This window comes from Anolis carolinensis, chromosome 3 (assembly GCF_035594765.1).
Source record: "Anolis carolinensis isolate JA03-04 chromosome 3, rAnoCar3.1.pri, whole genome shotgun sequence".
Lineage (NCBI taxonomy): Eukaryota > Metazoa > Chordata > Lepidosauria > Squamata > Dactyloidae > Anolis > Anolis carolinensis.
Window position 1 is genome coordinate 2,911,750 of NC_085843.1, and position 27,242 is coordinate 2,938,991.

Here is a 27,242-nt window from a genome sequence, read left to right on the forward strand (position 1 = left end):
TTGTCTGATGGCATTGAATGTTTGCCATATATATGTTTATTGTAATCTGCCCTGAGTCCCATTTGGGGTGAGAAAGAAGGGCAGAATATAAATACTGTAAAAAAAATTGATTCATAATCCTTTTGGTACTAACGTTGGAGAGTGGTCCCTGGTCAAGTCGTCCCTGATCAAAAACCTTTGGGAACCATTGCCCTAGAGGAACTAGAGATTCCTCGAGAAAATGTTTTCAACCAAATCCTTGAACAGTCAAATCTGCAAAAGGCAAAACTGCAAATGCAAAGGGACGACTGTAAATACATTTTCGGAGCGGATTGCTCATTGTGCTGGCTTGAATGGCTAGGAAATTATTCCCACTCTTCCTTGTCGGAAATAACGTTGCCAATTTGGGACAAGGTAATTGGGCCGGCTCTTTTATCGCTGCGTTCCGCAGAGTGCTGCAAAATGACCACAAAAGAAGTGACCGTCCTGGTTTTTAAGGAAAAGGAGGGTGGACACAGGCTTATTTCCCAGATAAAGCCAAAGAACTGCTTCCTCAGTCAATAGGATGGGATTCGGGCCCTTCTTTCAAGGGCCATCGTTGCCCTTGACGGATTCAGGACTTTGCCCGTTTTAATGGACTTCGATGTGCCCAGGCTGCCTCTCCTAAAGTCCGATCCTGTAAGTCTTCATGATGCAAAAAGAAGTGTGTTCCTCTAAGATTCAGCTGAGATTTGGGGAACTAGTCAGACGTTTTTGACTCTGCAAAAGAGCCCAAAGAGTGTTGTGGAATTTCGTTTGGACGTGGGTGAAGAAAGCAGACTGACAGCAGAAGTTGTCTTCAAGATAGTTTACTTTTGGCCAAGAGCAGATGACAATGTTAGCTAATGCCCAAAAAATGCAATGCCACACCTTGCTTGTAGTGGCTTTCCAATTTATACAATTTTACAGAAGCATGCGCAGAAAGCTAACTGACAATGGAATTTGCTGACTATTATAATCCTTTTGGACATGCGTAGTTGCCTTGTAACTTATATAACCCATTACTCATCACATCAGGTGAAGTGTCCATAGTTTGCTCCACGTATGCACTATCCTCAGGTGACATGTTCATAGTTCATCACACGTATGCATCATCCAGCAGCCAAATCATTACTGCAGTTTGCATGACCTTATATTGTGAGCAAAGAGCAAATGTCAAGCAGAACATGTCCTGTCAACACTTTCATGGAAAAACAAGATTTTTGAGTAAGGGTCATCTAGGTAAGGGATTTTTAGGGTCTTTAAATAAAATATTCAAGAGCTGCTCCATTAAGAGATCTTGTCACTCTGGTTTCAAAAAAACCCTTGGTTTCTGCAGGTTTCTCTTTCAGGGTCAGACTAGAAGAATTTCAATTCTCTTTCTGCCTGTCATGGACTAAAAATTGCACAATGTGCCTCTGCAGCTCCTACTGTTTTTGCTGCTTTTCTCGGTTTCGATGGGATATTTAGAGTTTCCAATTAACCCAGTAAGTCTGTTGCCTTAATTACGTTTCTGCCTTGCTCTGGTCTCTGCACGGACAAAAGGCAGCGTAAGAAGGTTGTGATAAAACAGAGGAATCTGTTGCTGCTTGGAAGTCCATTGGAGTCTCCTTCTCTGGAGGTTTCCAAACAGAGGCTGAATGGTCATCTGTTGGGGCCACAGTGGTGCAATGGGTTAAACCCTTGTGCTGTTGAATTGCTGACCTGAAGGTTGGCAGTTCAAATCCCTGGGACAGGGTGAGCATCTGCTGTTAGCCCCAGCTCCTTTCAACCTAGCAGTTCGAAAACATGAAGATGTGAGTAAATCAATAGGTACCACCTCGGCAGGCAATGCTCCATGCAGTCATGCCGGTCATACGACCAGGAGGTGTCTGCGGACAACACAGGCTCCTCAGCATGGAAATGGATAAGAGCTCCTCCCTCGCAACCAGAGATGAGCATTGCCTCCAGAAGCCGGAAATGAAAGGAGAAGCCTTTGCCTTTGTCTGTGTATTTGTGTTTCATTGTATGTCATAGTAACAAAGCATTGAATGCTTGCCTGTGTCTGTTTCTATGCTGTAATCCGCTCTGAGTCTCTTCAGGGAGGAGGGTGAAATATAAATAAAGTATTATTCTTACTTGATGCACAAGAATTGGGGGGGCCAGGAAGACATCATACCAACCGGAGAGCCAGGAAAATAGTTCCATCTTGTCTCCTATGCCACAGCAACATGCTATTCTAATTTGACATACCGTATATACTCGAGTATAAGCCGACCCGAATATAAGCCGAGGCACCTAATTTTACCACAAAAAAACTGGGAAAACATTGACTCCAGTATAAGTCAAGATACCAATAAAATTACATTAATTAAGGCATCAGTAGTTTAAATGTTTTTGAATCTTTACATTAAACTGTAATTTAAGATATGACTATTCAACTCTGATCAAATCATTATTCTCATCTTCTTCAATGTAAATGTGCTTATGTATCCTTTTAATAATAATAAAGTGAAATAATAAATGTAATAATAATAATAAAAATAGAGTAAGATAAATGTAAAAGTAACAACAATAGAGAAAAATAATAAATGTAATAATAATAATGAGTAAAATAATAAATGTAACAATACCAATAATAGAGAAAAATAATAAATATACCATATATACTTGAGTATAAGCCAACTCTGTTCAACTCTGATTAAATCATTATTTTCATCTTCTTCAATGTAAATGTGCTTATGTATCCTTTTAATAATAATAAAGTGAAATAATAAATGTAATAATAATAATAAAAATAGAGTAAGATAAATGTAAAAGTAACAACAATAGAGAAAAATAATAAATGTAATAATAATAATAATAGAGTAAAATAATAAATGTAACAATACCAATAATAGAGAAAAATAATAAATATACCATATATACTTGAGTATAAGCCAACTCTGTTCAACTCTGATTAAATCATTATTTTCATCTTCTTCAATGTAAATGTGCTTACGTATCCTTTTAATAATAATAGAGTGAAATAATAAATGTAATAATAATAAATGCAGTAAAATAATAAATTATTAATAACAAAAATGGAGTAAAATAAATGTAAAAGTAACAACAATAGAGTAAAATAATAAATGTAATAATAATAATTAATAGATAAAATAATAAATGTAACAATACCAATAATAGAGAAAAATATTAAATATACCATATATACTTGAGTATAAGCCAACCTGAATATAAGCCCACCAGGACCCTCACCCGAGTATAAGCTGAGGAGAGGTTTTTTCAGTCTTAAAAAATGGCTTTAAAACTAGGTTTAAACTCGAGTATATACAGTATATATATATGTATATATGTATATATATATATATATATATATATATATATATATCACAATAATTTATAAATATATAATATATTGTATATACTTATAATATTAATAATAATTTTATAATGTAATACAGTATTATACTAATAATAATATAACAATATAATATTAATTATATATTATATATTAAATGTAATATTACTAATAATATTACCATGTAATGATATAGTACAATATAGTAATTTAATGCTTATATTCTGCTATGCTAATAATATATTGTATGTACATTTGATTTGTAAACCACTCTGAGTCCCCTCCGGGGTGAGAAGAGCGGGATATAAACGTAGTAAGTAAATAAATAAATAAGAAAATGAGTCCACAGCAAACAAGATCACTCTGCTGGCTTTTGTATTGGATCACACGTCGGGCATTCCCCACGTGTCTAGGACTATGTGATGTATTGGTGAATAATGCATGCAGATCCGAGTTGGGTGGCCTTTTGCAGCTGACAGGTGGTGATTTTGTCAGTGCCGATTGTTTTCAAGTTATAGACCAAAGTCTTTAGACACTGGCACCAGTGTGCCAATCCCCACTGGGACCACCTTGACTGGCTTGTGCCAGAGTCTTTGCAGTTCAATCTTTAAATCCTTGCATCACATAAGCTTTTCCAGTTGCTTCTCATCGATTCTGCTGTCGCCTGGGATTGCAACATTGGTGATCCATACTTTGTATCATCATCATCATCATCATTGGAAGGGATTGGATGGACAGTGTCTACCTGCCTGGAAGAAGGGGGTTCAGACTGGACAGCCCTTAAAGTTTTGTTCCAACTCTATGATTCAATGATTCTATGAAACCATAATGGCCAAGATCCTGGATGAAAGAGACGCCTCCTAATGTTTTGCCATAGCTTCCCTATGGGTGCTTCCTCACAACTCCAAAATCAATGTACATATATCTGCTGGAACAAAACATCACCAGCAACTGGCTAGAGGTCCTTCAAAGGTCCCTGAAGAAGAGGTCAGTGCTGTATGTCCAGCTATAAGGACACAGCTGGTGGCTTTCTGCCACAGCATTTTGTGAATCAGAGAATCCAAGAATTAGAAGAAACCCCCAAGGGCCATGCAGGAATCAAAGCTCTCCAGATGGATGACCATCCAGCCCCTGCTTAAAAACCACAAAGAAGGAGACTCCACCAAGGCAGCATATCCCACGGTTGAAATCGTTCAAGGGTTTGCATTATTGAACATACAGAAGTTCTGCATTTCTTTCGGGAGCAGACGGGCAGCTTAAGGATTGAGAATGCTGATGCCAAACTTTGGAAAAATCAAAGTCGACTTGATGGCAAGGTTGTAGCTCAGCAACAGTCACAGCAGGCTGATGGGGTCACTGATGATTTTGAGTCAGTTGAGATTGTGGTTTTTCCTGGGATTCAGTCTCATGCAGAGCCTCAAAATGAAACCACTTTAGATACAGACACGGTTGAGCCTGAGAATCTAATTGCCTCAGATCCTCCAGGCCTGCAAGGCTGTTCCTGGGAAGAAACATCTTCTTCAGATAAGGAGTTGAGTGAAGATGAAGGGATGAGAGATGCTCATGAGAACACACCTGGTGACACTGACCTAAGCAAGGAGGCTCACCTGGGACTTTAAGCAGATAGTGAGATTCGTAGATCAGCCCGCCTCCGTGGGAAGTGAAAGTTCCAGGGGAGTCGTAATGCTTTCATGTCTATAAATTAGGAGTGACTCCTTGCTCCTCAGTTCAGGCAGCATGGCTTTTACAGTCAGGCCTGGGATCTCGAGTTCTTGTCCTGGCTTTGGGATTCAAGTTTTCCTTAGTTCATTAAGCATGTGCGATCCATGAAAAAAATAGTTCAATACTCGCTTTGAAAGTAGAGGGCATTGGCGTTTCGTTTCTAAAGTCATTTCCGAACTTTGAAGCAAAAAGTTCAAAACTTTCCGAAAGTTCTGATTCTTCGTATGTACCTCGTTAATGGTGGGTGCGCATGCGCATGAACTGAAACATTATTGTCAATGGGGAACCTTGAGGGGCTTCTCTCTCCCTCATTTTTTGACCTATACTAATGAAATTTGCTAAAGTGGTAGAACACATCTACCACTGTTAGCTCACCAAATCTAAGAACATTTGACTTATCCTCAGATTTTTGGCGAATTTTCAAAGTTTTTATAAAAACATTTTTTAATAAAAACAAAAATCTGTTCCTGGTTTGGAAGTGTTATTTCCTGTTTCTTTGGGTTTTCTGGGGCTGAGAGTGTGTGACCTGCCCAAGATCGTGCAGTAGGTTTCCATGGCTGAGTGGGAATCAAGCCACAATTGTAGTCCAACTCTCAAACTAGTACACTACACCATGCTGTCTTAAAACAGCCTGCTGTTTCTTCCTATGAGGCTTAGCCCTGTTCTAACCACCCAGGAGGGAAAACGCTCACCTTTCTTTCCCTCCGTCTCCTTCCCTTCCCTGGCAGAGGAGCAAGAGGCAGCCCTCGTCGCCAGAGAGTGCTTTTCTCTTCTTCTCCTTCCCTTCCCTTCCTCGGTAGAAGCGCCGTCGCCACCGAGGATTCTCATATATCCAAAGGTTTTCCAAGGCCATTAAACAAATGGGCTCCAATGCTTCAAATTAGAAGGTTAATTCTGAAGGGCCAAACCACCTCAGAACCCCATTCGGAACCCAAAAAGATATGAATTTTTTTAACGATTAATGACGATTCCGAGAAATTTGCTCATCCCTAATGTTCATGCTGTATTTCCCTATGTTCATGCTGTGTATCATTGTTCAAGTTTTGCCTTTGGATTCAAGTGGCTTTTAGTTTTTGGACTATTCTTGAATTGTCTTGCTTTGAGTCTGCAAGAGACAACTGCTTGGATTTCCAAGAGACATTTGCTTGTGACTTTTGGGATTTTACATCTTCTTCCTTTATTCCTGGTTTTTGCTGTATATTTTTGTGTGCTTTTTGCAATAAACCGTTCGCCTTTACTCCGGGCTCCTGTGTGATGCTCTGGTCACAGGTGGCTTCGGGTCTGGGGTGCGACAGGCAATAAGCAACAACATCAATTCCTAGTCCTAAACCTGCAAACATTTGTGTAGATTATGTTTGATTCATACACAGAATTATACAAGGGTTGAATGAAAAGTAATACCTCCACCTTCGTTACTTGATATGGATGGGAATATTTTAATAAATTAAATGCAGAAGTAATCCTTAGAATGTGCTCTTTAACGACCACTATTCATTTTCCACATAATCACCAGACAATTGGATACATTTCTGCCAAAAATGAACAAGTTTTCTGAAGCCGTTGCAGAAGAAGTCGACACTCTGTTTCCGCAACCGGTGTCTCACAGGAACCATTGTGCACAGATCTTCTGATAGCCAAGCAAAGCAATAATGTGACCAACACGTTCTTGTGAAATGCCAATTATGCTTGAAATTTCTGAGTGATACGACGATCATCCTGAATCAATCTGTCAACCTTTTGCTTGTGAAACTCGGTGGTTACTGTCACAGGACGTCCAACTCTTTGATTCTCACACATGTCAGATGTTCCCACCTCTACATCTTTAAATGTACTTGCCCAACAATGAACAGGACTCACATCAACACAATCCCCATAAACAGCTTGCATTCTCTGGTGAATCTCCTTTGGGGTGACACCTTCTGCTGTCAAGAATTCAATGACTGTACGTTGCTTAAGTCGCATTGACGGACCATCTGTGCAGGGTTCCATGCTTCGCACTTTAACAACACAACCGTTCAATGCTAAGGCTTCCCACCAAATGGGACTGTAGAGGAGAGTCTACTGAACAAGCCAGGACCTGCTGCAGACCAGGAGGAATTACGAAGGTGGAGGCATTACTTTTCATTCAACCCTCGTAAAATCCTAGAATTGGAGGGGATCACCAAAGGTCACCCAGTCCAACCCTATTCTGCCAAGCAGGAAGGCCCAATCAAAGCCCTCCAGGCAGACTCCCATACAGTCTATATTCCACTGCCGAACAGCTCTCACCATCAGGAAATTCTTCCTAATGTTTAGGCTGCCAAGTCCCAGCGCAGTCTCAATGTCAGAAACATGAGGGAGACATACAAATCAGCCACCAGCCCAACCTTACCTTAACTCTGGCCTTCCTTCCTCCCCATTACAGGACCTCCAAATTAGAAGCGTCACATCGTTCTTCAGAAAAGCAATTTATATTGTTTCATCCAAGCAGGGATTCCATAGCTAAAGACAGACTGGGTAATATCATGATTACTGGCTAACAGGTGGATTAGCTATTTATTCATAATAATAATATCATTATATAGATGGCTCCTTTTCGAGAAAGGGCACCGGGGCCGCTAACTCCAAGTCCTATGTAGAAAAGAAGGAACGGGTCGGAGGTTGAGCTCCAAAAGTGTCTGTCCCGGGGCAGCTCCCGCCGTCCCCAGTCTAGTCCTGTTCCCGTCTCAGAGGGAAACCAGTCTGGCCACAGAAACGGAAGTTCCCCCAAAGCAGGGATCACGTACGGGTCTCGGTGCTGACTTGGGAAGATACGTCGCGACTCATCTCCTCTTGCTCCTGTTTTTCCTGCCGCTGGAAAAGGTAGTAGAGGACGCAAAAGGCGACGAGGCAGCTGAACTCGTATACAATTTGGATGCCAATGTACCTGGGGATCCAGAACAAGAAGGAGAGGATGATACCAAACCTCTGAAGATGTAGAAGGACACTAGACATTTAATGTCGGGGCCGGGCTGTGGCGCAGCTGGCTACTAACCAGCTGCTATAAATCACTACTGACCGAGAGGTCATGAATTCGAAGCCCGGGTTGGGTTAAGCCTCTGACCATAAAATTTTTTTAAAAAAATAGCCCCGGCTTGCTGTTGACCTAGCAGCCCCGAAAGACAGTTGCATCTGTCAAGTAGGGAAAAATTAGGTACGCTTTATGCGGGAGGCTAATTTAACTAATCTACAACACCATAAAACTGCTCACAAGGAAAAGAATGAGAAAGAACAGCCACCAATAGACGGTGAAGCAACAGCTCCCCCTGTGGCCGGAATCATGAACCTGAAAAGATGTTAAAAATGCCTCTGTGTCTGTCTAAAACTGAATGTTGTTTGTCTGTTGGCATTGAATGTTTGCCATATATGTGTTCATTGTAATCCGCCCTGAGTCCCCTTCGGGGTGAGAAAGAAGGGCGGAATATAAATACTGTAAATAAATAAATAAATAAATAAATGTGTTGTCGGAGGCTTTTATGGCCAGGATCACAGGGTTGTTGTTTGTTTTCCGGGCTGTATGGCCATGTTCCAGAAGCATTCTCACCTGACATTTTGCCCACATCTATGGCAGGCATCCTCAGAGGTTGTGAGGTATATGGAGAAAACTAAGCAAGGAATGTTTATATATATCTGTGGAAAGTCCAGGGTGAGGGGAAAGAACTCTTGTCTGTTGGAGGCCAGTGTGGATGTTGTAATTAATCACCTTTGTTAGCATTAAATGGCCTTCCCAGCCTCACATCCTGGCCTGGGGAAATCCTTTGTTCAGAGTCGTTAGCTGCCCCTGATTGATTCCTGTTTGGAATTCCTCTGTTTTCAGAGTGCTGCTCCTTATTTACAGTTCTGATTTTGGCAGCTAAAACTCCAAAATCAGAACAGTAAATAAGAAGCAGCACTCTGAAAACAGAAGAATTCAAGGCATGAATCAATCAGGGGCAGCTAACGACTCTGAACAAAGGATTCCCCCATTGGAAGGCCATTTAATGCTAATCAAGGTGATTAATTACAACATTTACACTGGCCTCCAAGAGACAAGAGTTCTTGCCTCCACCCAGAAACTTCCACAGATATATCAACCTTCCTTGCTTAGTTTTCTCCATACCTCACAACCTCTGAGGATGCCTGCCATAGATGTGGGTGAAACGTCAGGAGGCCATGGCCATAAAGCCCAGAAAACACACAGCAACCACTAGACATTTATGTTGGAGGTGAAAAACACATCCAGGTGCTCTCTAACATTTGTGGTGGGCCTGCGACAAGGCACGTGAATGTTGGCAACTGAGACAACTCTCAATACAACAGATATTTCACATGAGACTACAGCTAGGTCCAACTTTAGTTCTATTGGGACTTACAAATGAACAAACATAGAACCGCAATGAATTTCAAGTTATTGCACCATAAGATTATGGCAGCCAAATTACTTTATGCACAACAGAGGAAAAAATAAAGAATTATTTTGTTTGTCTCATATGTTTCATTTGAGTTCATCTCTAATGGTGTTGTGTTTCAGCCTGATGATGAAGGGGGATTTGGGTTTATGCAGGCTGACCAAAGCAATGCTGACCAAAGCAATACTGAAGAGAGAAATTTCGAAGGCTCTGATGGTGGAAATGTTGACGGCTCTGGCTTGGAGCCGCAGGCTAGTGAGGAAACAGAAACTAATGATAAGGATGACCTTTCCCAGGAGTTCGAACATCAACAAGTTCCAGGTGTTTCTGGCAGTGACTCAGAGGAATCTTCCTTAGATAGAGATACGAGGTTAAGGTTAAAGGTTCATCTTCTCAGATGTTCCTGTAGAATCGCTAACAAACGTGTGGGAACGCAGGGACAGAGAAATGCTTTTCTGGCTTGTAAACATGGGTAAATGCAGGAGAGACGGGGAAGGATTTCAGACCAAGCAACATTGGTTTTTGGAAGCACATCTCCTGCCTTGTTTAAGGATTCTCATTTATGTTCATGCCTGGGATCTGTGTTTTGGATTTTACGCTGAAGTTCATGTTGCCTTGTTTCCAGGACTAATTTCCTCTATCAGAGACTTGGAACTACAGTAGAGTCTCGCTTATCCAACGTAAATGGGCTGGCAGAATGTTGGATAAGCGAATATGTTGGATAATAAGGAGAGATTAAGAAAAAGCCTATTAAACATCAAATTAGGTTATGATTTTACAAATTAAGCAGCAAACATCATGTTATACAACAAATTTTAAAGAAAAAGTAGTTCAATACACAGTAATGCTATGTAGTAATTACTGCATTTATGAATTTAGCACCAAAATATCACGATGTATTGAAAACATTGACTACAAAAATGCATTGGCTAATCCAGAACGTTGGATAAGCGAGTGTTGGCTAAATGAGACTCTACTGTATATTCTGCAAATTGCCTTTACCTCTGGATTATAGCCTTTTTGATTGACTGCCTTTGCATTTGAATATTGCTTTTTACTGATGGCCATTGCATTTGGATGTTTGCCTTCTTTACTGCTTTTTATTCAAACTTTATAATAATAATAATATAAAAAAACTTTATTTATATACCACCCTATCTCCCGGATGGGACTCAGGGCGGTTTACAGTCATAAAAGCAACACAAACATTACATAACAACATAATACACGTTATTAAACAAAGTAAAACAAAACAATTATAACAATAAATCACACTTACATGACCAGATCAAGGGGACGGGAACCATAAACCCAATATATTAAAATGTATCATTTTAGGCTAGGGAAATCTTGTGCAATATATTCAGGCTCAGACTTTGCTATCTTTTATCAATAAACTGTTTAAACCTAGCCTGCTATGGTGAAGTGGGTGTTAAGAGCAAGGTGAACCAGTGCTGAGGTGCAACAAATGGCCATCTGCTTGCATCCAAAAATCCATCCGCCCCATCATCACCATCATCAGAGGTTTTGTTCCTCTGGCAGACCTGAGCCAAACTGGCTGGCCATTTGTTAAGGAGCAGAAAGTGGAGGGAGGGCTTACCTCTGCCGGAAGGCGGTGTTGTTGTAGTATCTGCAGGCCGCTCTCTTCTTACACTTCATTTGCCACAAAAGGCAGGACATGTCGATGGCGCTGCCGTAGAGCACCGGGGCCGGAAGCCAGGCTTAAAAGGCAAAACAAAACAGAGGTCCAGATTGTGAGAAAGGCAACCTTCCCATCTCTTCTGCTAGAGCAGGGGTCCCCAAACTAAGGCCCGGGGGCCGGATGGGGCCCATTGAAGCCATTTATCTGGCCCCCACAGCACAAGGGCAGAAGGGGGTTGGGCTAAATGACCCAAGGGGTCTCTTCTTCTCTTACAACCATTATTATTATTATTATTATTATTATTATTATTATTATTATTATTATTATTATTATTATTAACATTGAGGCTGGGTGGCCATCTGTCAGGGATGCTTTGCTTGTGCTTTTGGTGCACAAAGACAGAAGGGGGTTGGACTCAATGGCCCAGGGGTCTCTTCTTCTCTTACAACCATTATTATTATTATTATTATTATTATTATTATTATTATTATTATTATTATTAATCAACGAAGTTGTATGGCACAGCAAACAAGATAGATATGCTGGATCTCGTTTCGCAAAACCACAAGTCGAACACTTCCCAAGTGTCTAGGACTGTGTGATGTATTTTCGGATGATGCGTGCAGATCCCAGTAGGGTGGCCTTTTGCAGTTGGCAGATGGTGATTTTGTCAATGTCTATTGTTTCCAAATGCTGGCTGAGATCTTTTGGCACGGCACCCAGTGTGCCCATCACCACTGGGACCACCTGCACTGGTTTCTGCCAGAGTCTTTGAAGTTCAATCTTGAGGTCCTGATAGTGGCTGAGTTTTTCCTGTTGTTTTTCGTCAATGCGACTGTCACCTGGGATGGCGACATCAATCATCCAAACCTTGTTCTTTTCCACAACTGTGATGTCTGGTGTGTTGTGTTCCAGAACTTTGTCAGTCTGGATTCGGAAGTCCCACAGTCTCTTTGCATGCTCATTTTCCAATACTCTTGCAGGTTTGTGATCCCACCAGTTCTTTGCTGCTGGGAGGTGGTACTTGAGGCATAAGTTCCAATGAATCATTTGGGCCACATAGTTGTGCCTCTGTTTGTAGTCTGTCTGTGCACCCCTCCACAGGTGCCACCTTGACGTGGTGGGGGGGCTTACCTGCTCCAATGATGACTGAGGGCTGTGCTGGCGGTAGTGTAACTACCGGCAGGTCCAACCAAGCCAGAGAGGCCTCAGCTGAGGAGCACAACCAAGAGCACCTAACCCATTAGCATTATGGAGAATCAAACCCAAACGAAGTCTATACTGGCTCGGTCGTCGCCCAGGATAAAAAGGACCGCGGTGGATGCTGCTGATTCTGGACATCCATCGACAAGTGGGCTACGGAATCATCAAACCCCAAATGAACAGTCACAGAAGCGGCAGAAATACACAATGCCAGAAAACCGCACAATTATTATTATTATTATTATTATTATTATTATTAACATTGAGGCTGGGTGGCCATCTGTCAGGGATGCTTTGCTTGTGCTTTTGGTGCACAAAGACAGAAGGGGGTTGGACTAAATGGCCCAAGAGGTCTCTTCCAACCCTCTTTATTATTATTATTATTATTATTATTATTATTATTATTATTATTATTAACATTGAGGCTGGGTGGCCATCTGTCAGGGATGCTTTGCTTGTGCTTTTGGTGCACAAAGACAGAAGGGGGTTGGACTCAATGGCCCAGGGGTCTCTTCCAACCCTCTTTATTATTATTATTATTATTATTATTATTATTATTATTATTATTATTATTATTATTATCATCATTGAGGCTGGGTGGCCATCTGTCAGGGATGCTTTGCTTGTGCTTTTGGTGCACAAAGACAGAAGGGGGTTGGACTCAATGGCCCAGGGGTCTCTTCCAACCCTCTTTATTATTATTATTATTATTATTATTATTATTATTATTATTATTATTATTATTATTATTAACATTGAGGCTGGGTGGCCATCTGTCAGGGATGCTTTGCTTGTGCTTTTGGTGCACAAAGACAGAAGGGGGTTGGACTCAATGGCCCAGGGGTCTCTTCCAACCCTCTTTATTATTATTATTATTATTATTATTATTATTATTATTATTATTATTATTATTATTTTATTATGACACAGCAAACAAGATAGATATGCTGGATTTCATATTACAAAATCACAAGTCGAACACTTCCCAAGCGTTTAGAACTGTGTGATGTATTTTCAGATGATGCACGCAGATCCCAGCAGGGTGGCCTTTTGCAGCTGGCAGATCGTAATTTTGTCAATGTCAATAATAATAATAATAATAATAATAATAATAATAATAATAATAATTAGCATTGAGGCTGGGTGGCCATTTGTCAGGGGTGCTTTGCTTGTGCTTTCGGTGCACAAAGGCAGAAGGGGATTGGACTGAATGGCCCAAATGGTCCAACCCTCTTTTTGTTGTTGTTGTTGTTGTTGTTGTTGTTGTTGTTGTTGTTGTTGTTGTTATTGCTCGGTGGCCAACTATAGTCCGGCCCTCCAACGGTCCTAAGGATCGTGAACTGGCCCCCTGTTTAAAAAGTTTGGGGACCCCTGTGCTAGAGTCTCAGAGACTCCAAGCCAGGTTTTGACTCCAAGCCAGGTTTGAGCCAATTGATTTGCACACTGATATATTTAGTTTTACAGCATATTACATGCATTTGGAGAGACTGAATGTACACATACTGTTGTCGCTAACAAACTTGGAGTCTTGTTGATATAGGTTTGATATATGCTTTATATTGAAAACTGCTCTGTGTAATAATAATAATAATAATAATAATAAAACTTTATTTATACCCCGCCACCATCTCCCCGTGGGGACTCGGGGCGGCTCACAACGTTACAAAAGTAACAGCATTAAACAATATACACAGTTTAAAACACAAATACATTAAACAATATACACAGTTTAAAACACAAGAAGATGATAAAACAGAAGTTAAAACAAGGTTTATATAATAGTAATAATATCAAACAACCACCAATGCAAATCCGTCAACTTCAAAGGTGGGGGGGGGGGGGACTATAGCAGCAATATAAGATAAAATCATTAGATTAAAATACCCCGATGAAAGGAGCCTAATAACATTCAGGATAGAATTATAATGAGGCTGGTCATCCAATGGCTGTCTCTCCAAAGGCCAGCCCGAACATCCAGGTTTTCAATTGTTTCTTAAAGGATGGTAGGGAGGGTGCCAACCTAATCTCCCTGGGGAGGGAGTTCCAGAGCCGGGGGGCCACGGCCGAGAAGGCCCTCTCTCTCGTCCCCACCAGACGTATCTGTGAGGAAGGCGGAAGTGAGAGGAGGGCCTCCCCAGAAGATCTCAAGCATTTAAATCTGGATGATTGCAGTCTATAAATCTTTGTAAGTTGACTGTGTGCCACTACAGCTGACAGAATTGGACCATCAGTTGTATTATTATTTGTATTATTGTTAACATTATTATGTATATGATCAGAGGCGGTTCAACCACTAGGCCAACTAGGCAGTTGCCTGTGGCGCCATCTTCTTGGGGGCGCCATCGAGGCAACTCCTGTTTCCTGCGGCCTGCCTCCGCAAGGTATTGAACTGCTTTTTCTGTTGATTTGTTGTAAAACATGATGTTTTAGTGCTTAATTTGTAAAATCTTAATGTAATTTGATGTTTAATAGGCTTTTCCTTAATCCCTCCTTATTATCAAACATTTTTGCTTATCCAACGCTTTTATTTTTCAGTGATTGGTTTGGGGGGGGGGGGGCATCAAAATTCTGTTCGCCTACACTTGAAAAATACCTAGGGCCAGCTCTGTATATGATGCTCTAATATACATATTGTGTTCTATGTTTTGAACCTTTATCGTGGTGTATATTTTTCAGATATTGTTTAGAATAGACAGCTGTGCTTAGTTATTGTTAGTTATTATTATTTAGAGTCCCAGAGACACCAGTTTGCTAGATTCCAGCGCAAGGCCAACTCTCAATTTTTGAGGATTTTGGAGAGAGAAAGCGGGCCAAGAAGGGTCTGGTTTGAAAACCACACAGGAGAGGCAACGGCCCATCTGGTGAATGAATCCCAACTCATATAAAGCCCTAGATGGCTGAGGTTTCATTCTGTTTAATACTTACTGTATATACTCGAGTATAAGCCTAGTTTTTCAGCCCTTTTTTAGGACTGAAAAAGCCCCTCTCGGCTTATACTCGAGTGAGGGTCCTGGCTGGCTTATACCTGAGTATATATGGTACATTTATTATTTTTCTCTATTTGTATTGGTATTATTACATTTATTATTTTACTCTATTATTATTGTTAGAATTACATTTATTTCACTCTATTTGAGCAGTTAAAGACTTTGAACTTTGGACTATTCTTTATATTTACTTTATACGCTACCTGCTTGCATACAAATACAGTAGAGTCACTTATCCAACACTCGCTTATTCAAAGTTCTGGATTATCAAACGCATTTTTGTAGTCAATGTTTTCAATACATCGTGATATTTTGGTGCTAAATTTGTAAATACAGTAATTACTACATAGCATTACTGTGTATTGAACTACTTTTTCAGTCAAATTTGTTGTATAACATGAAATTTTGGTGCTTAATTGGTAAAATCATAACCTAATTTAATGTTTAATAGGCTTTTCATTAATCTCTCCTTATTATCCAACATATTCGCTTATCCAATGTTCTGGATTATCCAACGCATTTTTGTAGTCAATGTTTTCAATACATCGTGATATTTTGGTGCTAAATTTGTAAATATGGTAATTACTACATAGCATTACTGTGTATTGAACTACTTTTTCAGTCAAATTTGTTGTATAACATGATGTTTTGCTGCTTAATTGGTAAAATCATAACCTAATTTAATGTTTAATAGGCTTTTCCTTAATCTCTCCTTATTATCCAACATATTTGCTTATCCAATGTTCTGCCGGCCCGTTTACATTGGATAAGCGAGACTCTACTGTATTAATAATACATTTATTATTTCACTCTGATATTATTATTGTTAGTATTACATTTATTATTTTACTGTATTATTATCTAAAGGATACATAAGGGCTTTTACATTGAAGAAGATGAGAATAATGATTTCATCAGTCTTATCTTAAATTCGAGTTTTATGTAAATATTCAAAAATGTTTAACCTAACGATGCCCCAATTAATGTAATTTTATTGGTTTCTATTTTTATTTCTGAAATTTACCACCCTTGGCTTATACTTGAGTCAATGTTTTCCCAGTTTTCTTGTGATAAAATTAGGTGCCTCGGCTTATATTCGGGTCGGCTTATACTCGAGTATATACGGTATCTTTGGAGTGCTTTTAACTGTATAGCTTTTACAATTGTGAGCCACTTTGAATCTTGGTTCTGAGAACCATGCAGTTCTGGAAATAATGAAAAGAGTGCATCAAACTTTGTCCTTCCAGGTGTTTTTGACTCCAACTCCCACTAAGAAGTGTGAAGTAAAAATGTCCATACCTCATGTATTATACTAATGGTTAATTCTGTATGAAAATCTTACAAGGGCTTGGTTTAATTTTTGGTTTGCTAGTAAAAGAAGAGATGCATGTTTAAAAAGCATTGTCACCAACATGAAAAGTTTGCAAAGCTCTGCCTTTAAAGGTAAAGCTTGGTGAACTAACCAAGGTGCTGAAATCCCGAACCGCCTGCAAAGAGATGAGCCTCAGCTACTAGTGTTGTGCACTAGTGTGGAATTGCTGTTCATTTTGTGTAGTTTCATTTGTGTGGTCTCATTTTCGCATTCGTGTCCCGCCAAGGATAAGGGGCCACTTATATGACATGAATTTTCATCTGGCTAACAAACAAAAAAATGAATTTTTTTGTGCCATTGGCTGCAATGGGAGGGCTTCCAAGGCTCACCCCCCAATTGGTACATATCAGTTGTAATGGAAATGCAGCAGCTCTCTGTCATTATGAAAGGAAAACGAAAGCAAACATGATGACTGCGGCTTTCATTATCATTTTGTCTATTGCAGGGGTCCCCAAACTAAGGACCGGGGGCTGGATGCGGCCCTCCGAGGTCATTTACCTGGCCCCCGCCCACAGTTTTATAATATAATATATTGTATATACATATAATATTGATAACAATATTATTATGTAATACAATATAACATTAATAATACCATATGATAATATTAATTATATATTCTATATTACATATAATATTACTAATAATATTACAGTATAGTTCAATATAGTAATATATAATGCTAATATTGTGCTATGCTAATAATCTATATATATAAAAGAGTGATGGCATCAGGGCAGTGGACAAAACAACAAAACTACAGGCCCCCCAACCTCGAAATTTGACAACACAACCCATCACCCACGCCTCTAGGTTGATACAACAAAAAGAAAAGAAAAATAAAGTCCTAATTACAGGGAGAGGAATAATAGTTTTTATCCAATTGCTGCCAGTTAGAAGGCTAAACTCTGCCCACTTGGTCTCCTAGCAACCTACTCAGCCCAGGGGACAGGCACAGTTAGGCCTCACTTAGGCCTCTTCCACAGATTATCAGATTTTAATTGGATTATATGGCAATGTAGACTCAAGGCCCTTCCACACAGCTATATAACCCATTTATAATTTTATATTATCTGCTTTGAACTGGATTATCTTGACTCCACACTGCCATATAATCCACTTCAGTGTGCATACTAAACATAAAGACAGCCATACAACAGACATTCAATACCACCACTACCTCAACAATTTCTCACCAATGCCACAGCAACGCGTGGCCAGGCACAGCTAATAATAATAATAATAATAATAATAATAATAATAATAATAATAATAACAAATAACAAATGCAATTAAGGCCAAGATTGAAAAATCAGCTGATGACCCAAAATGCAGACTGTGCAAGGAAGCTGACGAAACCATTGATCATCTCCTCAGCTGCTGTAAGAAAATTGCACAGACAGACTACAAACAGAGGCACAACTATGTGGCCCAAATGATCCATTGGAACTTATGCCTCAAGTACCACCTCCCAGCAGCAAAGAACTGGTGGGATCACAAGCCAGCAAAGGTTGTGGAAAATGAACACGCAAAGATACTGTGGGACTTCCGAATCCAGACTGACAAAGTTCTGGAACACAACACACCAGATATCACAGTTGTGGAAAAGAACAAGGTTTGGATAATTGATGTTGCCATCCCAGGTGACAGTCGCATTGACGAAAAACAACAGGAAAAACTCAGCCGCTATCAGGACCTCAAGATTGAACTTCAAAGACTCTGGCAGGAACCAGTGCAGGTGGTCCCGGTGGTGATGGGCACATTGGGTGCCGTGCCAAAAGATCTCAGCCGGCATTTGGAAACAATAGACATTGACAAAATCACCATCTGCCAACTGCAAAAGGCCACCCTGCTGGGATCTGCACGCATCATCCGAAAATACATCACACAGTCCTCGACACTTGGGAAGTGTTCGACTTGTGGTTTTGTGAAACGAAATCCAGCATATCTCTCTTGTTTGCTGTGTCATACAACATCGTTGTGTCAATAATAATAATAATAATTGATAACCCAACGTACAAAAACAAGTTATGACTTAACAACTAAAATTCAATAAAAATGCAACCTGTTGTATCAGATGTAAAACAAAACATCAGATTCCTCTGTTTGAAGCCTCCAAAGAAAGTGTGATTTATCTCCTAGAATCATGGCCTTGGAGGAGACCCCAAGGGCCATCTAGTATAATATATTGTATGTACATATAATTTGTAAGCCACTCTGAGTCCCCTTTGGGGTGAGAAGGATGTGATACAAATGTAGTAAATAAATAAATAATAAATAAATAGATTTTAGACTTAGGCTTGCCCAAAGTCTGAAATGACTTGAAGGCACACAACAACAACAACAACAACAAAAATCCTAATTAACTTGACTATCTCATTGGCCAGAAGCAGGACCACACTTCCCATTGAAATCCTGATAAATGTATGTTGGTTAAAATTGTCTTTATTTTTAAATATTGTATTGTTCTTTCGTTGTTGTTGTTGTTGTTGTTGTTGTTGTTGTTGTTTTTGCACTACAAATAAGACATGTGCAGTGTGCATCGGAATTTGTTTGTATTTTTTTTTTCAAATGATAATCCGGCCCCTCAACAGTCTGAAGGATTGTGGACCGGCCCTCGGCTTAAAATGTTTGAGGACCCCTGGTCTATTGTTTCGTAGCTTTGCCCAGCCACGCATTGCTGTGACCTATGGGAATCCTTTGTTGACCAGGTGGAATAGCAGTGAATAGCCTTGCAGCCTCAAAGCCTGGCTGTTTTCTTCTTATGGGAATCCTTTGTTGACCAGGTGGAATAGCAGTGAATAGCCTTGCAGCCTCAAAGCCTGGCTGTTTTCTTCTTATGGGAATCCTTTGTTGACCAGGTGGAATAGCAGTGAATAGCCTTGCAGCCTCAAAGCCTGGCTGTTTTCTTCTTATGGGAATCCTTTGTTGACCAGGTGGAATAGCAGTGAATAGCCTTGCAGCCTCAAAGCCTGGCTGTTTTCTTCTTATGGGAATCCTTTGTTGACCAGGTGGAATAGCAGTGAATAGCCTTGCAGCCTCAAAGCCTGGCTGTTTTCTTCTTATGGGAATCCTTTGTTGACCAGGTGGAATAGCAGTGAATAGCCTTGCAGCCTCAAAGCCTGGCTGTTTTCTTCTTATGGGAATCCTTTGTTGGCCAGGTGGAATAGCAGTGAATAGCCTTGCAGCCTCAAAGCCTGGCTGTTTTCTTCTTATGGGAATCCTTTGTTGACCAGGTGGAATAGCAGTGAATAGCCTTGCAGCCTCAAAGCCTGGCTGTTTTCTTCTTATGGGAATCCTTTGTTGGCCAGGTGGAATAGCAGTGAATAGCCTTGCAGCCTCAAAGCCTGGCTGTTTTCTTCTTATGGGAATCCTTTGTTGACCAGGTGGAATAGCAGTGAATAGCCTTGCAGCCTCAAAGCCTGGCTGTTTTCTTCTTATGGGAACCCTTTGTTGGCCAGGTGGAATAGCAGTGAATAGCCTTGCAGCCTCAAAGCCTGGCTGTTTTCTTCTTATGGGAATCCTTTGTTGGCCAGGTGGAATAGCAGTGAATAGCCTTGCAGCCTCAAAGCCTGGCTGTTTTCTTCTTATGGGAATCCTTTGTTGACCAGGTGGAATAGCAGTGAATAGCCTTGCAGCCTCAAAGCCTGGCTGTTTTCTTCTTATGGGAATCCTTTGTTGACCAGGTGGAATAGCAGTGAATAGCCTTGCAGCCTCAAAGCCTGGCTGTTTTCTTCTAATGGGAATCCTTTGTTGGCCAGGTGGAATAGCAGTGAATAGCCTTGCAGCCTCAAAGCCTGGCTGTTTTCTTCTTATGGGAATCCTTTGTTGGCCAGGTGGAATAGCAGTGAATAGCCTTGCAGCCTCAAAGCCTGGCTGTTTTCTTCTAATGGGAATCCTTTGTTGGCCAGGTGGAATAGCAGTGAATAGCCTTGCAGCCTCAAAGCCTGGCTGTTTTCTTCTTATGGGAATCCTTTGTTGACCAGGTGGAATAGCAGTGAATAGCCTTGCAGCCTCAAAGCCTGGCTGTTTTCTTCTAATGGGAATCCTTTGTTGGCCAGGTGGAATAGCAGTGAATAGCCTTGCAGCCTCAAAGCCTGGCTGTTTTCTTCTTATGGGAATCCTTTGTTGGCCAGGTGGAATAGCAGTGAATAGCCTTGCAGCCTCAAAGCCTGGCTGTTTTCTTCTTATGGGAATCCTTTGTTGGCCAGGTGGAATAGCAGTGAATAGCCTTGCAGCCTCAAAGCCTGGCTGTTTTCTTCTTATGGGAATCCTTTGTTGACCAGGTGGAATAGCAGTGAATAGCCTTGCAGCCTCAAAGCCTGGCTGTTTTCTTCTTATGGGAATCCTTTGTTGGCCAGGTGGAATAGCAGTGAATAGCCTTGCAGCCTCAAAGCCTGGCTGTTTTCTTCTTATGGGAATCCTTTGTTGACCAGGTGGAATAGCAGTGAATAGCCTTGCAGCCTCAAAGCCTGGCTGTTTTCTTCTTATGGGAATCCTTTGTTGGCCAGGTGGAATAGCAGTGAATAGCCTTGCAGCCTCAAAGCCTGGCTATTTTCTTCTTATGGGAATCCTTTGTTGACCAGGTGGAATAGCAGTGAATAGCCTTGCAGCCTCAAAGCCTGGCTGTTTTCTTCTTATGGGAATCCTTTGTTGACCAGGTGGAATAGCAGTGAATAGCCTTGCAGCCTCAAAGCCTGGCTGTTTTCTTCTTATGGGAATCCTTTGTTGGCCAGGTGGAATAGCAGTGAATAGCCTTGCAGCCTCAAAGCCTGGCTGTTTTCTTCTTATGGGAATCCTTTGTTGGCCAGGTGGAATAGCAGTGAATAGCCTTGCAGCCTCAAAGCCTGGCTGTTTTCTTCTTATGGGAATCCTTTGTTGACCAGGTGGAATAGCAGTGAATAGCCTTGCAGCCTCAAAGCCTGGCTGTTTTCTTCTTATGGGAATCCTTTGTTGACCAGGTGGAATAGCAGTGAATAGCCTTGCAGCCTCAAAGCCTGGCTGTTTTCTTCTTATGGGAATCCTTTGTTGACCAGGTGGAATAGCAGTGAATAGCCTTGCAGCCTCAAAGCCTGGCTGTTTTCTTCTTATGGGAATCCTTTGTTGACCAGGTGGAATAGCAGTGAATAGCCTTGCAGCCTCAAAGCCTGGCTGTTTTCTTCTAATGGGAATCCTTTGTTGGCCAGGTGGAATAGCAGTGAATAGCCTTGCAGCCTCAAAGCCTGGCTGTTTTCTTCTTATGGGAATCCTTTGTTGACCAGGTGGAATAGCAGTGAATAGCCTTGCAGCCTCAAAGCCTGGCTGTTTTCTTCTTATGGGAATCCTTTGTTGACCAGGTGGAATAGCAGTGAATAGCCTTGCAGCCTCAAAGCCTGGCTGTTTTCTTCTTATGGGAATCCTTTGTTGACCAGGTGGAATAGCAGTGAATAGCCTTGCAGCCTCAAAGCCTGGCTGTTTTCTTCTAATGGGAATCCTTTGTTGGCCAGGTGGAATAGCAGTGAATAGCCTTGCAGCCTCAAAGCCTGGCTGTTTTCTTCTAATGGGAATCCTTTGTTGGCCAGGTGGAATAGCAGTGAATAGCCTTGCAGCCTCAAAGCCTGGCTGTTTTCTTCTTATGGGAATCCTTTGTTGGCCAGGTGGAATAGCAGTGAATAGCCTTGCAGCCTCAAAGCCTGGCTGTTTTCTTCTTATGGGAATCCTTTGTTGACCAGGTGGAATAGCAGTGAATAGCCTTGCAGCCTCAAAGCCTGGCTGTTTTCTTCTAATGGGAATCCTTTGTTGACTAGGTGGAATAGCAGTGAATAGCCTTGCAGCCTCAAAGCCTGGCTGTTTTCTTCTTATGGGAATCCTTTGTTGACCAGGTGGAATAGCAGTGAATAGCCTTGCAGCCTCAAAGCCTGGCTGTTTTCTTCTTATGGGAATCCTTTGTTGACCAGGTGGAATAGCAGTGAATAGCCTTCCAGCCTCAAAGCCTGGCTGTTTTCTTCTAATGGGAATCCTTTGTTGGCCAGGTGGAATAGCAGTGAATAGCCTTGCAGCCTCAAAGCCTGGCTGTTTTCTTCTTATGGGAATCCTTTGTTGGCCAGGTGGAATAGCAGTGAATAGCCTTGCAGCCTCAAAGCCTGGCTGTTTTCTTCTTATGGGAATCCTTTGTTGACCAGGTGGAATAGCAGTGAATAGCCTTGCAGCCTCAAAGCCTGGCTGTTTTCTTCTTATGGGAATCCTTTGTTGACCAGGTGGAATAGCAGTGAATAGCCTTGCAGCCTCAAAGCCTGGCTGTTTTCTTCTTATGGGAATCCTTTGTTGACCAGGTGGAATAGCAGTGAATAGCCTTGCAGCCTCAAAGCCTGGCTGTTTTCTTCTAATGGGAATCCTTTGTTGACCAGGTGGAATAGCAGTGAATAGCCTTGCAGCCTCAAAGCCTGGCTGTTTTCTTCTAATGGGAATCCTTTGTTGGCCAGGTGGAATAGCAGTGAATAGCCTTGCAGCCTCAAAGCCTGGCTGTTTTCTTCTAATGGGAATCCTTTGTTGGCCAGGTGGAATAGCAGTGAATAGCCTTGCAGCCTCAAAGCCTGGCTGTTTTCTTCTTATGGGAATCCTTTGTTGGCCAGGTGGAATAGCAGTGAATAGCCTTGCAGCCTCAAAGCCTGGCTGTTTTCTTCTTATGGGAATCCTTTGTTGACCAGGTGGAATAGCAGTGAATAGCCTTGCAGCCTCAAAGCCTGGCTGTTTTCTTCTTATGGGAATCCTTTGTTGGCCAGGTGGAATAGCAGTGAATAGCCTTGCAGCCTCAAAGCCTGGCTGTTTTCTTCTAATGGGAATCCTTTGTTGGCCAGGTGGAATAGCAGTGAATAGCCTTGCAGCCTCAAAGCCTGGCTGTTTTCTTCTAATGGGAATCCTTTGTTGGCCAGGTGGAATAGCAGTGAATAGCCTTGCAGCCTCAAAGCCTGGCTGTTTTCTTCTTATGGGAATCCTTTGTTGGCCAGGTGGAATAGCAGTGAATAGCCTTGCAGCCTCAAAGCCTGGCTGTTTTCTTCTTATGGGAATCCTTTGTTGACCAGGTGGAATAGCAGTGAATAGCCTTGCAGCCTCAAAGCCTGGCTGTTTTCTTCTAATGGGAATCCTTTGTTGACCAGGTGGAATAGCAGTGAATAGCCTTGCAGCCTCAAAGCCTGGCTGTTTTCTTCTTATGGGAATCCTTTGTTGGCCAGGTGGAATAGCAGTGAATAGCCTTGCAGCCTCAAAGCCTGGCTGTTTTCTTCTTATGGGAATCCTTTGTTGACCAGGTGGAATAGCAGTGAATAGCCTTGCAGCCTCAAAGCCTGGCTGTTTTCTTCTTATGGGAATCCTTTGTTGACCAGGTGGAATAGCAGTGAATAGCCTTGCAGCCTCAAAGCCTGGCTGTTTTCTTCTTATGGGAATCCTTTGTTGACCAGGTGGAATAGCAGTGAATAGCCTTGCAGCCTCAAAGCCTGGCTGTTTTCTTCTAATGGGAATCCTTTGTTGGCCAGGTGGAATAGCAGTGAATAGCCTTGCAGCCTCAAAGCCTGGCTGTTTTCTTCTTATGGGAATCCTTTGTTGGCCAGGTGGAATAGCAGTGAATAGCCTTGCAGCCTCAAAGCCTGGCTGTTTTCTTCTTATGGGAATCCTTTGTTGACCAGGTGGAATAGCAGTGAATAGCCTTGCAGCCTCAAAGCCTGGCTGTTTTCTTCTAATGGGAATCCTTTGTTGACCAGGTGGAATAGCAGTGAATAGCCTTGCAGCCTCAAAGCCTGGCTGTTTTCTTCTTATGGGAATCCTTTGTTGACCAGGTGGAATAGCAGTGAATAGCCTTGCAGCCTCAAAGCCTGGCTGTTTTCTTCTTATGGGAATCCTTTGTTGACCAGGTGGAATAGCAGTGAATAGCCTTGCAGCCTCAAAGCCTGGCTGTTTTCTTCTAATGGGAATCCTTTGTTGACCAGGTGGAATAGCAGTGAATAGCCTTGCAGCCTCAAAGCCTGGCTGTTTTCTTCTTATGGGAATCCTTTGTTGACCAGGTGGAATAGCAGTGAATAGCCTTGCAGCCTCAAAGCCTGGCTGTTTTCTTCTTATGGGAATCCTTTGTTGACCAGGTGGAATAGCAGTGAATAGCCTTGCAGCCTCAAAGCCTGGCTGTTTTCTTCTTATGGGAATCCTTTGTTGGCCAGGTGGAATAGCAGTGAATAGCCTTGCAGCCTCAAAGCCTGGCTGTTTTCTTCTTATGGGAATCCTTTGTTGGCCAGGTGGAATAGCAGTGAATAGCCTTGCAGCCTCAAAGCCTGGCTGTTTTCTTCTTATGGGAATCCTTTGTTGACCAGGTGGAATAGCAGTGAATAGCCTTGCAGCCTCAAAGCCTGGCTGTTTTCTTCTAATGGGAATCCTTTGTTGGCCAGGTGGAATAGCAGTGAATAGCCTTGCAGCCTCAAAGCCTGGCTGTTTTCTTCTTATGGGAATCCTTTGTTGGCCAGGTGGAATAGCAGTGAATAGCCTTGCAGCCTCAAAGCCTGGCTGTTTTCTTCTTATGGGAATCCTTTGTTGGCCAGGTGGAATAGCAGTGAATAGCCTTGCAGCCTCAAAGCCTGGCTGTTTTCTTCTAATGGGAATCCTTTGTTGGCCAGGTGGAATAGCAGTGAATAGCCTTGCAGCCTCAAAGCCTGGCTGTTTTCTTCTTATGGGAATCCTTTGTTGGCCAGGTGGAATAGCAGTGAATAGCCTTGCAGCCTCAAAGCCTGGCTGTTTTCTTCTTATGGGAATCCTTTGTTGGCCAGGTGGAATAGCAGTGAATAGCCTTGCAGCCTCAAAGCCTGGCTGTTTTCTTCTTATGGGAATCCTTTGTTGACCAGGTGGAATAGCAGTGAATAGCCTTGCAGCCTCAAAGCCTGGCTGTTTTCTTCTTATGGGAATCCTTTGTTGGCCAGGTGGAATAGCAGTGAATAGCCTTGCAGCCTCAAAGCCTGGCTGTTTTCTTCTTATGGGAATCCTTTGTTGACCAGGTGGAATAGCAGTGAATAGCCTTGCAGCCTCAAAGCCTGGCTGTTTTCTTCTTATGGGAATCCTTTGTTGACCAGGTGGAATAGCAGTGAATAGCCTTGCAGCCTCAAAGCCTGGCTGTTTTCTTCTTATGGGAATCCTTTGTTGACCAGGTGGAATAGCAGTGAATAGCCTTGCAGCCTCAAAGCCTGGCTGTTTTCTTCTAATGGGAATCCTTTGTTGGCCAGGTGGAATAGCAGTGAATAGCCTTGCAGCCTCAAAGCCTGGCTGTTTTCTTCTTATGGGAATCCTTTGTTGGCCAGGTGGAATAGCAGTGAATAGCCTTGCAGCCTCAAAGCCTGGCTGTTTTCTTCTTATGGGAATCCTTTGTTGGCCAGGTGGAATAGCAGTGAATAGCCTTGCAGCCTCAAAGCCTGGCTGTTTTCTTCTAATGGGAATCCTTTGTTGGCCAGGTGGAATAGCAGTGAATAGCCTTGCAGCCTCAAAGCCTGGCTGTTTTCTTCTTATGGGAATCCTTTGTTGACCAGGTGGAATAGCAGTGAATAGCCTTGCAGCCTCAAAGCCTGGCTGTTTTCTTCTTATGGGAATCCTTTGTTGACCAGGTGGAATAGCAGTGAATAGCCTTGCAGCCTCAAAGCCTGGCTGTTTTCTTCTAATGGGAATCCTTTGTTGACCAGGTGGAATAGCAGTGAATAGCCTTGCAGCCTCAAAGCCTGGCTGTTTTCTTCTTATGGGAATCCTTTGTTGACCAGGTGGAATAGCAGTGAATAGCCTTGCAGCCTCAAAGCCTGGCTGTTTTCTTCTTATGGGAATCCTTTGTTGGCCAGGTGGAATAGCAGTGAATAGCCTTGCAGCCTCAAAGCCTGGCTGTTTTCTTCTTATGGGAATCCTTTGTTGACCAGGTGGAATAGCAGTGAATAGCCTTGCAGCCTCAAAGCCTGGCTGTTTTCTTCTTATGGGAATCCTTTGTTGACCAGGTGGAATAGCAGTGAATAGCCTTGCAGCCTCAAAGCCTGGCTGTTTTCTTCTTATGGGAATCCTTTGTTGACCAGGTGGAATAGCAGTGAATAGCCTTGCAGCCTCAAAGCCTGGCTGTTTTCTTCTAATGGGAATCCTTTGTTGGCCAGGTGGAATAGCAGTGAATAGCCTTGCAGCCTCAAAGCCTGGCTGTTTTCTTCTTATGGGAATCCTTTGTTGACCAGGTGGAATAGCAGTGAATAGCCTTGCAGCCTCAAAGTCTGGCCGTTTTCTTCTTATGTGAATCCATGTTTGGTGAGCTGGAATACAATCGAATAGGCTTGCTGCTTGGAAGGCTGGGTCCTTGCGTTCTAGAGGAATGGTTTTTTGGCCAATTTGAATTGCACTAATAGCCTCACTGCTTCAAAGCCTGGCCGCTTTCTCTATAGGGGTGTCCTTCCTTGGGCAGGTTGAATGGGACGGAGTAGCTTTGTGGCTTCAAAACCTGAGGGTTTTCTATCCAGGAGAAATCTTGGTTGGCCAGATTGAACAGCACTGAATAGCCTTGCTGCTTGCAAGCCTGGTCGCTTTCTACCTTGTGGAATTC

The 27,242-nt window shown here is 42.0% G+C and overlaps 2 protein-coding genes across 4 annotated transcripts in view; one reads left to right on the plus strand and one right to left on the minus strand.

Annotated features, from left to right (window-relative positions):
* pgm2l1 (phosphoglucomutase 2 like 1) overlaps positions 1-27,242 on the plus strand; it is a 380,072-nt gene that overhangs the window by 288,833 nt on the left and 63,997 nt on the right. The gene's annotated exons all lie outside the window — the stretch shown is intronic.
* slco2b1 (solute carrier organic anion transporter family member 2B1) overlaps positions 7,491-27,242 on the minus strand; it is a 233,146-nt gene continuing 213,394 nt past the window's right edge. For all 3 annotated transcript variants that reach the window (XM_062974408.1, XM_062974406.1, XM_062974409.1), the window contains 2 exons: positions 11,066-11,186; positions 7,491-7,964 (listed from right to left, as the gene is read on the minus strand). In XM_062974408.1, coding sequence (XP_062830478.1) covers positions 7,817-7,964; positions 11,066-11,186 — 269 coding nt within the window. In that variant the 3' untranslated portion in view covers positions 7,491-7,816. The remainder of the gene's footprint in view (positions 7,965-11,065; positions 11,187-27,242) is intronic.